The 15,966-nt window shown below is 46.1% G+C and overlaps 1 protein-coding gene across 2 annotated transcripts; it reads right to left on the bottom strand.

The window, feature by feature from the left end:
* Nucleotides 1-559: 559 nt before the first annotated feature.
* SIX6 (SIX homeobox 6) lies at nt 560-15,478 on the bottom strand. Of its 2 annotated transcripts, none has more exons than XM_082219774.1 (2): nt 14,577-15,478; nt 560-1,801 (listed from the first exon to the last, which is right to left on the bottom strand). In XM_082219774.1, exons 1-2 carry the CDS (start codon nt 15,146-15,148, stop codon nt 1,624-1,626), a joined length of 750 nt encoding a protein of 249 aa, XP_082075900.1. In that variant the 5' UTR covers nt 15,149-15,478; the 3' UTR covers nt 560-1,623. The 2 variants fall into 2 exon arrangements, with proteins under 2 accessions (XP_082075900.1, XP_082075901.1); XM_082219775.1 differs by having other exon boundaries at nt 14,636-15,478.
* Nucleotides 15,479-15,966: the final 488 nt, after the last annotated feature.

The raw sequence follows: 15,966 nt of genomic DNA, 5'->3' as shown, positions 1-15,966 counted from the left end.
CTTGCATTAGCCCGCTGTGCGTACAAACAGGGCTTAATTCAGAAGCCAGAAAAGGCAAAGATGCCATCTTTGCAGCTCCGACCTAACCTCTAGTTTCTGCAAAGAGCAGCTGTGCACTGCGATCCTAGTAGACCCGTTGAGTTTATCAGGGCTTACCCCTCATTGCATTATGCTGTTATTTTAATTGCTTAAAAAAAGAGTACGTAACTGGTTCGGAGACCTTCGGTTACTGGACGGCATTGCAATGCAGTTAATAAAATAGCTACTCCTAAGTCTGGATAGGACAGACTGCTGCCTTGTTTTCTCCTCCAAGGCCCAAAGATTTTCCTGACTTTTGTCTTCTTTTACCGAAATGCTCCCTTCTCTCTCCCTACCCTCCTTCCTTTGGCTCGGTTTGTCTCTCAAAACTGCTTTACTCCAAGACGGTAAAACCTCCTTGGTGCTGAACCCACAAGCGCAATAAGGGGCGTTCTCTTTTTTTGCGCACCAACGAAAATGAATAAGCGTTGCTCAAGAACGTGGATAGAATGGGCCGCCTCTGGTTTTCTCGAAATCACGCTTGGTTTTAAATTCACTTCTTTTCTTTTAAATCCACATCCAGGTGCTCTCTGTGGACCTTGTTTAGACCCCAGATCCATACAAACAAGCAAACAAAGCGCTTCCAACTCTTCTCCTGGTTTAAAAAGCATTTTAAGTCAAGGAAGGGAAAGAAAGAATCTCAGTTTCGCTCACCTATTATTTTATTACACTGGAATTGTTCGTTTCTTGGTCTGTTTGTTGTGATTTGGCTGCCCCCTCCCCCTACAATCCCTGGTCCTGCTGCACATGCTCCACGGGGAGAAAAAGGAAATTAAATCACCAGCGCACGCAGGCATCAAGCCTCAAACAATAATTATAATAATAATATTAATAATAATTAATAATAGCAATTATGATAATCAAATAAAACAATCTACCCACAGAGCAATTCTTTAAATAAGTCAATAAACATTATATAGAATATTTATATTTATATTTATATATATGTATATGTATAAAAAAAAACCTTTTAAAAATAAAAGCGAACTAACAAACCAAACAAACAACCTCCGAAAAACAACCACCAGCAACTTTTCAGCTGGAAATCCCCAGAGGGAGGAATTAGGATTTGCGGCAGGCGACGGAGCTGCAATTTCTATCCTCCTCCCTCTAGGTTTGGCGTCTCTCTTTCTCCCTCTGCGCGCGTGTGTGACTTTTGAGGCATCTTTACAGCAGATCCTGGCTGAAGGATGGAAGGCGACGAAGACGCCGCTGGGAGGAACAAGCGTCAGCGGAGTCTCTCCGAGCGTTTTCGCGTCCTGCTTTTCAGACGGGCTGGACGGTCCTTGGAGACTCCGGCTGCTCCGCAGGCCCGCCACCAGCCGTCGGGCCCGGGATTGCGGACAAGGCAAAGCGGCGCAGGAAGCCGTGAAGGCGGGCAAGGCAGGCAGACAGGCACTGGCTGGCAAGGAGTGCTTGGCCGGAGGCAAGGAGTGCCACCGCTGCTGCTGCTGCTGCTGCTGCGCCCTCGGCTCTCCCGCGCGCCCGGCCGCCCCGTCCGTCCGTCAGTCCTTCCTCCTCCTGCTCTCCCCCTCTTCTTCCTTCTCACAGATCACATTCGCTGTCGCTGGAAGTGATGGAGATGGCCGAGGAGGCGGCGGCTTTGCTGGACAGGCTGGCGGCGGGGCTGGCGGCGGCGCCCAGGAGGGGCTCTCCGGCGCTCTCCTCCTCCGACGGCAGCGACCTCCCTGCGCCTTGCGACGACAAGACTTGCTGCTGGAGCCTGCGGCGGGAGAAGCGAGAGGGAGCCGTCACTTTGGGGAGGCAGCGGAAATAACCACGGGCTGCTCCCTCCCTCCTTCCGGAACACCCCCACCTCTGTCTCCGGGCCCACCCACTGCACCCCCGATGCCCATCCCTGAGCCACCTAGCCACGGGTCCTCAGCACCTAGACGCAGCCTCCTGCTTCCGGGCAATGTGCATTCATATTTCTAGAGGGGCGAGGAACAATGCTGACCTTTGGGCTAAGGAGGGCCAGTGAGCGCCAGACACTTGTTTTCTAAATTTGTTGTTTTTTTCTGGTGGTGCGTATTTAATCCAGCCAGATGGGCTTGGGCAAGGTATAAATAATAAAATTATTATCATTATTATTAAGGCGGTAATACATTTGGATATATAATGCTTTCTGCATTTAGGTATGAGCTGCACTCCATTGATTCTCTCCGCTTCAAGTACACTTAAAATTTCTAAAAATTTGCAAGCTGCTCTTTCCCAAGGAGATTCACAATCTATATGATGATGATGATGATGGTGATGATGATGTTCCCAACTAAATCCTACTCAGAACAGATCCGCTGAACACAATGGGCATAAGTTCATTATTTGCAGTGGATCTACTCCGAGTCGGGTTAACATAGGACACAATCCATTATGCTTGTTATTATTGTCAAAATACAGCCATAAGTAAAACAATGACACAATGATTTTTTTTAAATTAAATGATTGCAATAGACTATAGCATTAAACACACACACACCCCTAGCAGACCATATTAATGAGAACCCCTGTCTCTTTGGCAGAGATGAACACACCTCTTTCCCTTTATGGTCACTCATTATGCTTCTTCTCACCTTGAGCAGCCCAAGGTCTCACCTGCATTCCAGCCTATGCTTTCCTCTACAAATCTGTGGTGTGACTGCATTTGGAAAACGGTACGTTTCAAAGCACAAACCAAAGTGTTGGTGCTGACCTTTAAAGCCCTAAACAGCCTGGGTCCAGTATACCTGAAGGAGCTCTCCACCCCCATCGTTCAGCCCGGACACTGAGGTCCAGCTCCAAGGGCCTTCCACTGGTTCCCTCACTGCAAGAAGTGAAGGGAACCAGACAGAAGGCCTTCTCAGTGGTGTCCTCCCTGGGGAACGCCCTCCCATCAGATGTCAATGAGATAAAGAACTACACAACTTTTAGAAGACTTCTGAAGTAGCCTTGTATCAGGAAGTTTTTCATGTTTGATGTTTTATTATGTTTTAAATATGCTGTAAGTTGCCCAGAGTAGCTGGGGAAAACCCGCCAGATGGGTGGGGTATAAATTTTACTTACTTACTTACTTACAGTTTTGGTCACTTCATCTCAAAAAAGTAATTGCAGAGCAGAGGAGCCAACTCCTAGGGGCTGAGGTCTCCTTGCCCCCCAATAAAATACTTGAAGGGACTGGGCCCCCCAAAGTTAATGAGCATTGCCATTCAAATGGTGCGCATGTGCCATGTCGTGTGATCGATTTATGTGTGGCAGGGCTTACCTGGCACCCCCAATCTTTTATTCAAGTTGGCACCCCTGTTGCAGAGCCGGAAAGGGTAACGGGATCGAGGGGATGGGACAACTTGCCTATTGGGAAAGATGGCAACATTTGGGACTTCTCAGATTAGAGAAAAGCCTAGTAGAAGGCAAGAAGTGTATGAAACTTATGCATGGCGTTTCAGAAAAACCGAGAACTCCGATGAAGCTGAATGCTGGAAGATTCAGGACAGAAAAAAGAAAGGGATTCTCCACACAGCGCAGTTAAACTATGGAATCTGCGCTGCACAAAGTGGCAGTGATGTTCACTAACTTTGATGCCTTTAAAATAAGTAATCTCCTCTAATAAGGCTACCAATGGCTACAAGTCATGATGGCTCTGTTCTGCGTCCACTGCTGAATACAGTATGCCTCTAAACCAAATAGTAGTAATATTAGCAGTAGTAGTAGTAGTAGTAGTAGTAGTAGTAGTAGTAATTCGAACCACCGACCTTCCGATCGGCAAGCCCAAGGCTCAGTGGTTTACACCACAGCACCACCTGCATCCCAACAGAATATTAAAAACACAATAAAACATCAAACATCAAAAACTTCCCTAACAGGGCTGCCTTCAGATGTCTTCTGAAATTCAGACAGTTGTTTTTTCCCTTGACATTGGCTGGGAGGGTGTTCCACAGGGTGGGTGCCACCACCGTTAAGGCCCTCTGCCTAGTTCCCTGTAACCTCACTTCTCGCAATGAGGGAAACGCCAGAAGGGCCTCGGAGCTGGACCTCAGTGTCGGGGCTGAATTGCACTGTTGCACGAAGGTCTTGTTTGTGGGCTTCCCAGAGGCATCTGATAGGCTACTGTGAGAACGGGATAGTGGACTGGATGCACCACTAGGCTCTTCTAATGTTGTTTGCACCCCTGTGCTAACCCTACAGTCCTCTTCGTCTTATCAAAAGGTGGAAACGCAATCATAAGCTCTGCCACTGCCTCAGGAATTGCAACCTACCACTTCTCCAGCTCTTAACTATTCTGATTCTGTTAGCCAAAAACACACACCATAGCAGTCGTGTTTGCATCATCAGACACCATGCTTCTCCATGCCTGCATGGAGAGGGCAATGAAGAAGAAGAGGAGGAGGAGGAGGAGTTTGGATTTGATATCCCGCTTTATCACTACCCAAAGGAGTCTCAAAGTGTCTAACAATCTCCTTTCCCTTCCTCTCCCACAACAAACACTCTGTGAGGTGAGTGAGGCTGAGAGACTTCAGAGAAGTGTGACTAGCCCAAGGTCTCCCAGCAGCTGCATGTGGAGGAGCAGGGAAGCGAACCCAGTTCACCAGATTACGAGTCTACCGCTCTTAACCACTGCACCACACTGGCTCTCAGTGAATGAGGACAGGAGTCAGCAGACTTTTCCAGCAAGGGCCTGGTTCACTGTCCCTCAGCCCTTGTGGGGGGCCAGACTGTATTTTGAAAAAAAAAATAATGAATGAATTCCTATGCCCCACAAATAACCCAGAGATGCATTTTAAATAAAAGCACACATTCTACTCATGTAAAACACGCTGATTCCCAGACCGTCCACAGGCCGGATTTAGAAGGCGATTGGGCCAGATCCAGCCCCTGGGCCTTAGTTTGCCTACCCATGAACTAGGACTTCCCAGCTGCTCTCAGCACATTGCAGGGTGTGGGGGTCTGATATCCATACAGGGAGAGTGGTTCTCTGATTTCGCAAAAGCCCAGGCAGACTTAAGAACTAATAAATCGTTTTAATGAGCCACAAGAACACAGAAATAGCTGGAGCAGGACAAAGGCCCTTCCAGTCCAACGTTCTGTTCTCCCAATGGCCAACAAAGCTTACAATCGGGACCTGAGTGCAATCGTGGGGAGGAAATTCCTCCACTTAGGAGCTGCTGCAGAGAATGCTCTCTCCCAGAGCACCACCACTCAAACCTCTGAGGGCAGTGGAACTTCCAATGGGGCCTTTTCTGCAGTGGCTCCCCATCTGTGGGATACTCTCCCCAGGAAGGTTTGGCCTGAGCCTTCATTATATATCTTTAGGTGCCAGGCAAAAATGTTCCTCTTTGACCAGGCTTTTGGTTGATTGACATCCAATAACCTTTAAAAATGTGTTGTGGAGGCGGGGGATTATTGGGTTGTTCTTGTTTTTGCTTTTATTATGCATTTTATGTTTTTTATATTGTGATTTTAGCTTGAGGTCTGCGGTCACAGGGCGGTATACAAATTTTAATAATAATAATAACAATAATAATAATACCAAGAAGACCTGCTCTGTTGATGTTAATAAATGAGTGGGTTTGTAGGGAGGGAAGCAGTATTTCAGATATCTACATCATTTAGACCTTGACATTATTATTATTATTATTATTATTATTATTATTATTATACCCTGCCCATCTGGCTGGGTTTCCCCAGCCACTCTAATCATAGCATTACTGTATGATTAATAACAAATGATACACCTACCCTCCATGAATTTGTCTAATACTCTTTTAAAGCATATTCTCTGTGCCTTGTGTCAATGAGTTCCACAGATTAATTATGCACTGCATAAAGAAGTACTACCCTTAGTATTCCCAGTGGGATGGCTTGGCCATAGAGTATCAGAAAGGTACACAACAATGATGTGACCATATCCCCGAGCACCACCACCCCCGCTTAAAAAAACCTTTCACTTTAACCATGTCACTTTAACCAAGCCACTCTGTTCCCTATTAGTTCAATGCATGCTATTTCCCCAAAGGACAAAAGCTTATCTTGGAATCTGTACCCTTTGTCTTTCATTGGAAGGTGAGAGAAGGCAAAAGCTTACTTAAAGATGTAAGTTTCCTGTTCACCTACCCAGCTACTGCAAAGGAAATTAAAAAAAAATCCTTACAACCTAACAGTGTAAGACACATTTTGTCTCCTCAGAAATCACTCTATCTTTCCTTTATGGTGGGGGAACCTGATGCCCTCCAGGTTTTATTAGACTACAAGTCCCATCATCCCTGACCATTGGCAGGGGATGACAGGAGTCTGGGAATATATGGAGGGCCACAGACTAGCCAATCCTGTCCTAAATATTTGCCTTCCTTTGGATTTCTGAGCACAATTCAAAGTGTTGGTGCTGACCTTTAAAGACCTAAACGGCCTCGGTCCAGTATACCTGAAGGAGCGTCTCCACCCCCATCGTTCTGCCCAGACACTGAGGTCCAGCCCCGAGGGCCTTCTGGCGGTTCCCTCCCTGCGAGAAGTGAGGTTACAGGGAACCAGGCAGAGGGCCTTCTCAGTGGTGGCACCCTCCCTGTTGAACACCCTCCCTTCAGATGTCAAGGAGATAAAGAATTATGGTACACAACCTTTAGAAGACATCTGAAGGCAGCCCTTTATAGGGAAGCTTTTAATGTTTGATGTATTACAGTATTTTAATATTTTTTTGGAAGCCGCCCAGAGTGGCTGGGGAAGCCCAGCCAGATGGGTGAGGTATAAATAATAAATTATTATAATATTATTGTTTTTGTGTTTCTTCATGAACCTGCTTCAATCAGAGATTATAGAGGTATAAAGAAATGAGTATGCCCAACACTGGCCCTATCAGCAGGGCTTTTTTGGCCGTGGCCCTGATCTGGTGGAACGCTCTGTCACAAGAGACTAGGGCCCTGCGGGACTTGACATCTTTCTGCAGGGCTTGCAAGACAGAGGTGTTCCACCAGGCCTTTGGCTGAGGCACAGTCTGACCCCCTCCTTCGATAACCCTCATAGCCCAATGGTTGCCATTAATTTGACTGTGAATTAATTTTGGAATGAATTGATTTTAGAAAAATTAACTAACAAACTGAAACTGACACGGGGACAAACAGAAGAAGACACCTTCACCCCGGTATGGCTCCCCTTTATTACACACACAGCCCAACAGGACATTGACAATAATCCACCAACAGCATACAAATCAATATGGCTAACCTGATCCAAAACACCCACCCACCTCACTCACACACGAAAACAAAGATCACCACAGCCAATCACAAGCAAACAATCACACCCTAGGCCAACCCCAACCTCTCTCTCCACCAAAGGAACACAAGTGAACAACACAAACAACGCTGACACCAAACTCTACACACATTAAACATAATAGAAACACCGCCACCCGACCCCACCCCCATCCATCTTCCCTCCTGCCACCCCCCTTTTCTTCTCTCTCTCTTTTTTCTTCTCCCCCTAATGCCTCAACAAATGAAATGGATTTGTAAAAATGTTACATGAAAAAAACAAACCAAAAATGAGGCACTACACTTCTGTAAAACAAGAAAATCCTTAATAAAATATTTAAAAAAAAAGAAAGAATGTATTTCAATTAAATGATTATGATTTTATGTAAACTGTGTCATTTTTACTGTTGTTAGCTTCTCTGAGCCCAGTTTTTGGCTGGGGAGGGTGGGATATAAATAAAATTGTTGTTGTTGTTATTATTATTATTATTATTATTATTATTAGCAACATCATATCAGCTTCAAGGCTCCTAAGCACTGCTTTCTGTTACAGCCACGTTTGCCAAATTCAGCTAGGTCCTATTGGCTTCCAACTCCATCCATCTATCCACTTGTTAACCACCTATTCTGATGTTGCAGTAGCCAGTGTCTTACACTTCCCTATCAGCTATTCTAGCCATGGCCACTTTCACAATTTAAAATGGCCAGTCATAGAATAACTTCACGTGCATGTACAAATAACTTCAGTGTAACTTTGGTGCAGGGACGCGGGTGGCGCTGTGGGTTAAACCACAGAGCCTAGGACTTGCCGATCAGAAGGTCGGCGGTTCGAATCCCCGCGACAGGGTGAGCTCCCATTGCTCGGTCCCTGCTCCTGCCAACCTAGCAGTTTGAAAGCACGTCAAAGTGCAAGTAGATAAATAGGTACCGCTCCGGCGGGAAGGTAAACGGCGTTTCCGTGCGCTGCTCTGCTTCGCCAGAAGTGGCTTAATCATGCTGGCCACATGACCCGGAAGCTGTACGCCGGCTCCCTCGGCCAATAAAGCGAGATGAGCACCGCAACCCCAGAGTCGGCCACGATTGGACCTAATGGTCAGGGGTCCCTTTACCTTACCTAACTTTGGTGCAGGGTTCCACGGGTTTCAAACCCTCTCCCTGGGGAACCCTAAAACACTCCAGAAATTTGTCAGAGGTCCTCAGTGAAAGGTTCAGGAACAACATACAAGCCAGTTGATTCCTGCATCCGCAGGGGGTTGGACTAGATGACTACACCCCCGCCCCCGGCGTCCCTTGCAATTCTACAATTCTAAGCTTCCCTGAAAGAGTATTACCACTTTCCCCTTTAATGCACAGCCAAAGAAAAGGGTTGTGTGCATTCCCATCACTTTGCACAGGGGATGAGTGTCCCTCATGCAGTGATCTTTCTGCAATGGCCAGGGGTTCACTGACAAATGCACACAGGTTCCTCAGCAGACAGATCAGGGTGGAAATTCCTCCTGAATGCAGGAAGTTTGAGGAACACATTGGTATAACTCAAGGGGGTATTTGTCCTGCTTTAGGGGCTGGGGGTGTGGCAGGTCAACCAGAACAAGCTGTGACTCTTCCTCATTCTGCAAACTTTGCAAATTCACCACGCCTACATTTGCATCCACTGCAAGGTTTTAAAACTCTTGCCAGCTGATCCACTCATGCAGTTTTAATTTAGCCATTTGTGCATTTAAATTATTTCCCTCATTCCAAATTGTATTATTATCATCATTAATATATAGCCGTAATATTCTGGATGAAGTTTCTTTTCAAGAATGCGTTTCTCATTCTGCATCATATATTATTTCAGATTCTGTAAATGCGATTATTTCTACTGTTATTTTTCTTGCAATGCTATGTTATATGATACCGCCAACTTATACGCCCAGACCTTGTAAATTACATTTAATTTGGCCCCCATTTTGTTTTCATTGGGAGTAATTGTTTTCATTTGTGTAATAACCCATACAATTTGAAGGTGATGTTCAAACATAAATCAAAGGATATATATATATATATATATATATATATATATATATATATATATATGCTTTCGTAGATTTTCACGGGTACAGGAATGCAGGTTTTGGTGTCTTCGGGTGTCTTCCCGTGTAAGAGTCGGGGTGTCTGTGCGACGTTTCGACGAGGTCTCACTCGTCATCTTCAGGCTGGTGCTTTCGGCTTCTTGTTACTGTTCCAGTAACAAGAAGCCGAAAGCACCAGCCTGAAGATGACGAGTGAGACCTCGTCGAAACGTCGCACAGACACCCCGACTCTTACACGGGAAGACACCCGAAGACACCAAAATATATATATATATATATATATATATATATATGGATTCATTTCAGTTTCTGAAATTTTCAGTAGGGAAGGGTCACAGGGTTGAGTGATGTTCAAAAGGTCTGCTAGAGCAGTTATTGTCAGACACAACAGAATTCCACAACAAATGTTCACAACACATAATGCTTTTTTGTAGTTCTACCTTGAACATATCTGCAAAAAGTACAAAAAGAGCAACGTTCAAAGTAGAGCAGCAAAAAAGGCGAAATCAATGTATTTTGAGAAGATTTTTAGTGGTTTTTTGTTTTGTTCTGCCTCACAATAGCTGCTGTAGTATTATCGACATGGATGAAGTCATCACACATACAGCTTTTTTAATATAAAAAAAGCGAAGGCACACACACTTAGCACATGGACCCAGTTAACAATAGTCACTCTCTGGGTAGAATCGGCATGGAAGACCAGTTCAAGATAGAAATACTTCCAAGCACATGTAGAACACATCCTACAGAATAGCATCTAGGAACATATTTAAGATTGTATTGTTTTCCCCTCCTCTCTTTTTTAAAAATCACGTTTCAAAAATTAAACCTGCCTCGGGCAAACATGGGTGTTACAGAGCTGAAATAAAATACATCTGTGAAATATTGCAACTGCTTGATATATGCCGTTTTACTGTTATTAGTGTTGTTATTCTATCATCATCATCATCATCATCATCCCTCCACCTCTTTATGGAGCCAGGCTTATTGTTACGGCTGACTACATCTCTTAGAACAAAGAACCGAAGAACTGTGTTAATCTAAGCACCGAGGGTTAAGCCTCGTCTATAGAAACGGCTCTTTTTAGCTACCAAACCTAAGACAAACACATTAATGGGGGACGATCCAATAATTTGGCATCGAAGCAGCAGTTTCTATTTCTGCAAACTATATGTCGTAATAGTAATTTTATACACACCTGCTTTCAAGCAACTTTTAGCAGAAATATATCTTGGGTCACTTATTTGAGGCGGCTGAGGTCCCCACAAGTGTTTCAAAACATTATGTGTCTCCCCCCCCCCGCCGCCCCCAGTTCCAATAAATTTAACCACAGTTGCACTACAATGGGGAGGAAATGCAGTTTTTGCAGATTGCACTATGGATTGGAATCAGCTCCTCTCCAGTAGATTAAGGAATGTCCTACAACTGATTCCCACCAAGGATAGTTTAGAACCAACAACAGTGTTTTTTCACTGGATTCATTATTTGTATTTATTGTATAAATGGAACATCCACTCCCAAATACACCGGGTTTTAAATTTTGTTTTTGTAATATGATATTTTCTTGTGTACTATTGCTCTGCCCTTATTTTATAAACATTTATGAAATAAAGAGTCAATACTGTTTAGAAATGACACATCCACAAAAATACAGAACAAAGAAGAGTATTTTCTGAACAAAGCTTTCAAGGATGTTAAGATGAGAACCAATTTTAGCTCCGAGCAATCCAGAGTAGATTTGGAAAATACTTTAAAAAAACAAACAGCAGGGCCGTTTTTAAACACAGTCTGCTAAATGTTCTGCTTTTTCTCTCTTAGCCTTTCTCTCAGTTGAAGAATCCGCATCCCACTTAAAATAAAAGTCTTTAATTTCCAGTTTTGCCGCATTGGCTTTTGTGGGCCTGCCTGAATTTAAGAATCTCTTTACAGCTGCAATCCCGTGTGCCCCTGAGCTCAGAAAGATTTACTTCCAAGTAGACATGCATGGGGATTATAGCTGCATGCATATTGCAAAACTCTCTTTCTTCTTCACCGGTTGTAACTGAGGAATAGATTCAAGAATGTATACTTCGACTGGATCGCAAAAACTGCTTGTCCCCCAGCAATTCCCACCCTCTGTCTTTCTGTCTCTCTCATTGTAAGTTATTTATACATTGGTGTGCATCGCCCTCACATTTAAACTTTGTAAGATGGAAGCCTATGTATGTTTACTCAGAAATCAGGATTTACTCCTAGGTAAGTCGGGTATGGGATTGTTCTGTTAGTCGGATTCACAGACTTAAGCCGAAAGAATCCTATTGGATTTAAGCCGAAAGAATCCTACTGAAGTCCGTGCGACTAAACCGGTTTACATTCAAGCACTTTGGCACAATGGAATCGTAAACACGCCTCCTGCAAAATATAGGTCATTCGTGCTAATTAGTGCACCTAATTGTCATCAGAAATCCTTTCCCATTCTAAGCTAGGCTTCTTCTTTTTTTACTTTCCCTATTTATTCCTTACGTCGAGCTCCCCAGGCAGTCCTTAAACCAGCTCCCTGTTTGGCTAAATAAAAGTCCTAGTTTTGTTCTACGCTTAAATGGCAACATTGAGCATCTTTTTAAAATTATGGGCTGTATCCATAACCCTAGAGAGGGATAAAGGATAATGGTGAAGGGAGGCTGATGTGAATTTCATAGGAATGGCATATACCTTAAAATATGCATGAATCACAACTGAATATTTGACAGGTTCAATCCCGCTGTCTACTGCCCTGGTAAAGAGGCTTTAAGAACCATATCTTTCAAGATACCATCGTTCTGAATTCTGTTGGAAGTGGGTCTTGCTGCAGTTGAATACGGGCATTTACTACTGTTGTGTCTTTGCACTGAAACACAGCAGTGTGTCTATGTCCTTTTACAAATTGGATTTAGAAAATGGATGGACGAACGGACAGCTGCTTAAAAGGAGAATGGCATAGCCATACCACATACTTCTCAACAGGGGAAGAAGTATTTTGCTCAAACACTTTGCTCCCGAGTTGCTCCTGGCTTTAAATTAAAAGTGCCTGCTCGTGGTTGTATGCATTTAGAGACTGATTCGAAACTCATTACTCAAAGTAAGCCATATATAAAAAAAGAATCACTTCAGTGTGGTCCCGTGTCCATGTACACTTGGGAATATCTTCTTTCGAGGTAAAGGGAACTAACTTCTTATAAACATGATTTTAAGGTGCATTTAGGACTGGCGAGCAATCAGCTTGATCCACGGAAATGCTTGTTTTAAATGAGCCATTAACGAGGTTATGCACCAGATAGCATTAACAGTATTAGAAATATCCATCTGTATAGATGGGTATCAGCAAGCATGGCATAATGGTATTAAATGATAACCCCCGGTAGTGAAATAGATATTGTATTTTAAGATATGCTTATTTTAAACCCATCAGCTGGTCTCTACCTATGCATTCATACAAACAGGCAATGCATTTTTCCTTTAGTCAAGCAGAGATGAGGTGATGGATAGTCAAAGGAAAGAAAAAGAAAAATGAAAGCCAAAACTTTAATTGTAGATGAATTGTTAGAGGAGATAACAATAGAAAAAAATAGATTTTAAAATAGAAAAAAAAACTATATCCTGTGTCATGTACCTGCTTTCTTTCCTTCTTTAATTTTAATTGTTTGAAGAATCATTTTGCAGTTCTCCAAACCTGCCTAGTTTCCTTCCCTTCCAAAAAGATGTTTCATAAATTAATTTCAAAAAAGATGTCTCATACATTAATTAAACTGCAGAATGCAACAGTCTCAACAGCAATACACCTTTACAGATACAGGGATGCTGCAGAAAAGTAGGCAGATGTAAATGCCCGGCTGATCCTCAACATACTTACTTGGAAGTAAAATGACATTTCTGCATCTCGTATCTCCCTGGCCTCAAGTTTTTTTACAACCCCCCACCCAACTATGTACCAGCAACTCAGGATAATGCTTTGTGCTTCTGATGAAGTGGACTGGTGCTCAAGGAAGCTTATGCCACAATTAATTAGTTTGTCTTGGAGGTCCCACAATGCTGCAGCGTTGCTTATTCTGCAAAAGGCGATCAAGGCTGCTCCTCTGGAAATCGGTTACAGAAAATCTGGTTTCTAAATAGCAGTCCGCCCTGCTGGTATCAATGTGGCTTGATCCTAAATTGGTAATTTAATACTTGTTTTGCAACTCATTTCCCAGCTCCGGGCTTAGGATCCGGGTGGACAAAAGAAGCTCACAGTCTTACTTGTCTCCTCCCACAAACCCGCTCTGTGGGAAATTCGAGCAGGGGAAAGGACAACCCTAAACGCTGTATCTAGGGAGCAAGCCTCACTGTACTCAGTATGACTTACTTCTGAGTAAAGCTGCATAAAACTGTACTGCAAATTTCCTCCAAAGTCCTTGCTCTTTGGACTGAATTGGGAGGGTAAGATTAGCGAGGACTTGCTCCAAAGTGAATGTAAATGCGGCCGTGGAATAGGGAGATTTTAAGCACATTTTGCATATGCGGTCTTCAGGCACATTAAGGCGAAATTTAAAACCCCCAATCTGTTTCAACGGAGCAACTTCCCGGATTCCCCCCTACGAATTCAGATCCAATTCAACTTACTTAAAAGGGAGGGGGGATTATTGTGCAGTGCTTTCAGCTTAATGGGTCCTATTCTGGAAACCTGAACATGAATTTTCGCCTGAGTATCCGCCTCCTGCCTACGTTAGCTGCTATCTCGATTCGGTCGTAAAAGCTAATACCCAAAGACAGCAAACGAAGCTAACCAAGTGAATCTGGCGCGGGCCGGGGAAGAGAGCAGCAGGATTCGCACCCTCGCCTCCCCGCTATTTGGAAGCGGAGACGGTCGCTGCAAAGGGGATTCCAAGCGGGCGCTAGTCCGCTTTGAGGCCCCTGGGCGTGGAACAACTAACCCAATAAAATGGGGTGAGGACGTGGAGGGCACGAGAAGGAGAAATCGCCAGGCGAGCGGGGGGTGGGGAAAAAATAAGAGGAATATCTCCTTTTCCTACAGCGCCAGGAGGGCAACTGGAACTCAAATCTTCGTAGCTGTGTTTGGAGAACTCGTGAGTGCGCGCAAGAGACTAGGAAGGGTATGAGCGTATCTACAGCGGCGCGGTCGCCACCCCGCCAGCCACCCTCCCCCGAGATCTTCCTCCTCCTCCTCCTCGGTCCATCCCCGCCGTGCGCTACCGACCTGTTCTTGGCGGCGGCGGCCCTGTCCCTTTGCCTGCGGTTTTTGAACCAGTTGCCCACCTGCGTGGGGGTGAGTCCGGTGGCTTGGGCCAGCTCTCGCTTTTTGCTGGGGTTTGGGTAAGGGTCCTGCAGGTACCACTCTCGCAGCAGGTGCCGCGTGCGCTCCTTGAAGCAGTGCGTCTTCTGCTCGCCGTCCCAGATGGTGCGCGGCAGCGGGAACTTCTTGCGCACGCGGTACTTGTCCACCGGCCCCAGCGGGCGGCCGCGCAGCTTCTCGGCCTCCTGGTAGTGCGCCTCGAGCCACAGCGCCTGCAGCTTGGCGTGCGACTCCTTGGGGAACTTGTGGTTCTCCAGGATGTGGTACAGCTCGCGGTAGTTGCCGGCGTGGAAGGCCACGATGGCGCGCGCGCGCAGCACCGACTCGTTGCGGTTGAGAGCCTCGCAAGCCGCCGGCGCCACCGGCAACGACCACAGGAAGCGCCCCAGGCGCTCCACGTCGCCGCTCTCCTCCAGGGTCTCGCACACCCCGGCCACCTGCTGAGGGCTGAAGTTGAGGATGGGCAGCTGGAACATGGAGGCGGCCGGCGAGGGGGCCAGGGCAGGCGAGAGGGATGGCTGGGGCTGCTGGCGATCACGCTTCCCTCCGGGTCACCTCTTGCGCGCAATCCGCGGGGAACGCCGAATCGAGGAGCCTCTTCTCCGCGTCCCGGGCTGGGCTGCCTCTACCGCGGGTCCAGGCGCCTCGTCCCTTAGTTATGGGGCTGCAGGGTTGCAGCGACTCTTCCACGCGTCGGAAGCGACTCCCAGAGCCTCGTCTCTCCAAACAGCGGCGCTGGTTTTGGCGGAGGCCACGCGTCTTCGCTTTTCTCCTGGGTTCAGAAAGCCAGCTCTCTCTCTCTCTCTCTCTCTCTCTCTCTCTCTCTCTCTCTCTCTCTCTCTCTTTCTTCAGCCCTCCAGATAAGGGGTAAAAAGCATCTCTCTCTCTCTTACCCTTCCCGTCCCCTCCTCCTCCTCTTTTTGCGCGCTTCAGGCGCTCGCTTGGCTAACCTTTCGCAGCAGCAGCAGCAGCAGCGGCCGCCGCGCGCGCGCGCTGCGCTAGGGCGCTGGGAGAAAGACTGCGCCGCGCTCCGGCGGCTGCCTCAAGTTGGCAAGAGGGAGGGACCTGTGCGTGAATGGAGGAGGGAGGGCGAAGGAGGGGAAACAGGGGAAAGCCCCCGCTTCCTCCACCACCGCCCCCCCCCCCATACACACCGCACCCTCGGTCTCCCTCCCAGCTTCTGATTTGCTGCTGTTGGCCTCGCCAGATTGGCTGCCCCCTCGGTTTCCATGGCAGGCCGCCTGCTCATCACTGCCAAGCCTCTGCCAATCAAAGAGCGAAATCCTGCCAGCGC

The sequence above is a fragment of the Podarcis vaucheri genome (genome assembly GCF_965113315.1).
Source record: "Podarcis vaucheri genome assembly, chromosome: 1".
NCBI classification, from domain to species: Eukaryota; Metazoa; Chordata; class Lepidosauria; order Squamata; family Lacertidae; genus Podarcis; species Podarcis vaucheri.
This window is presented reverse-complemented; position numbering and strand designations above follow the sequence as displayed.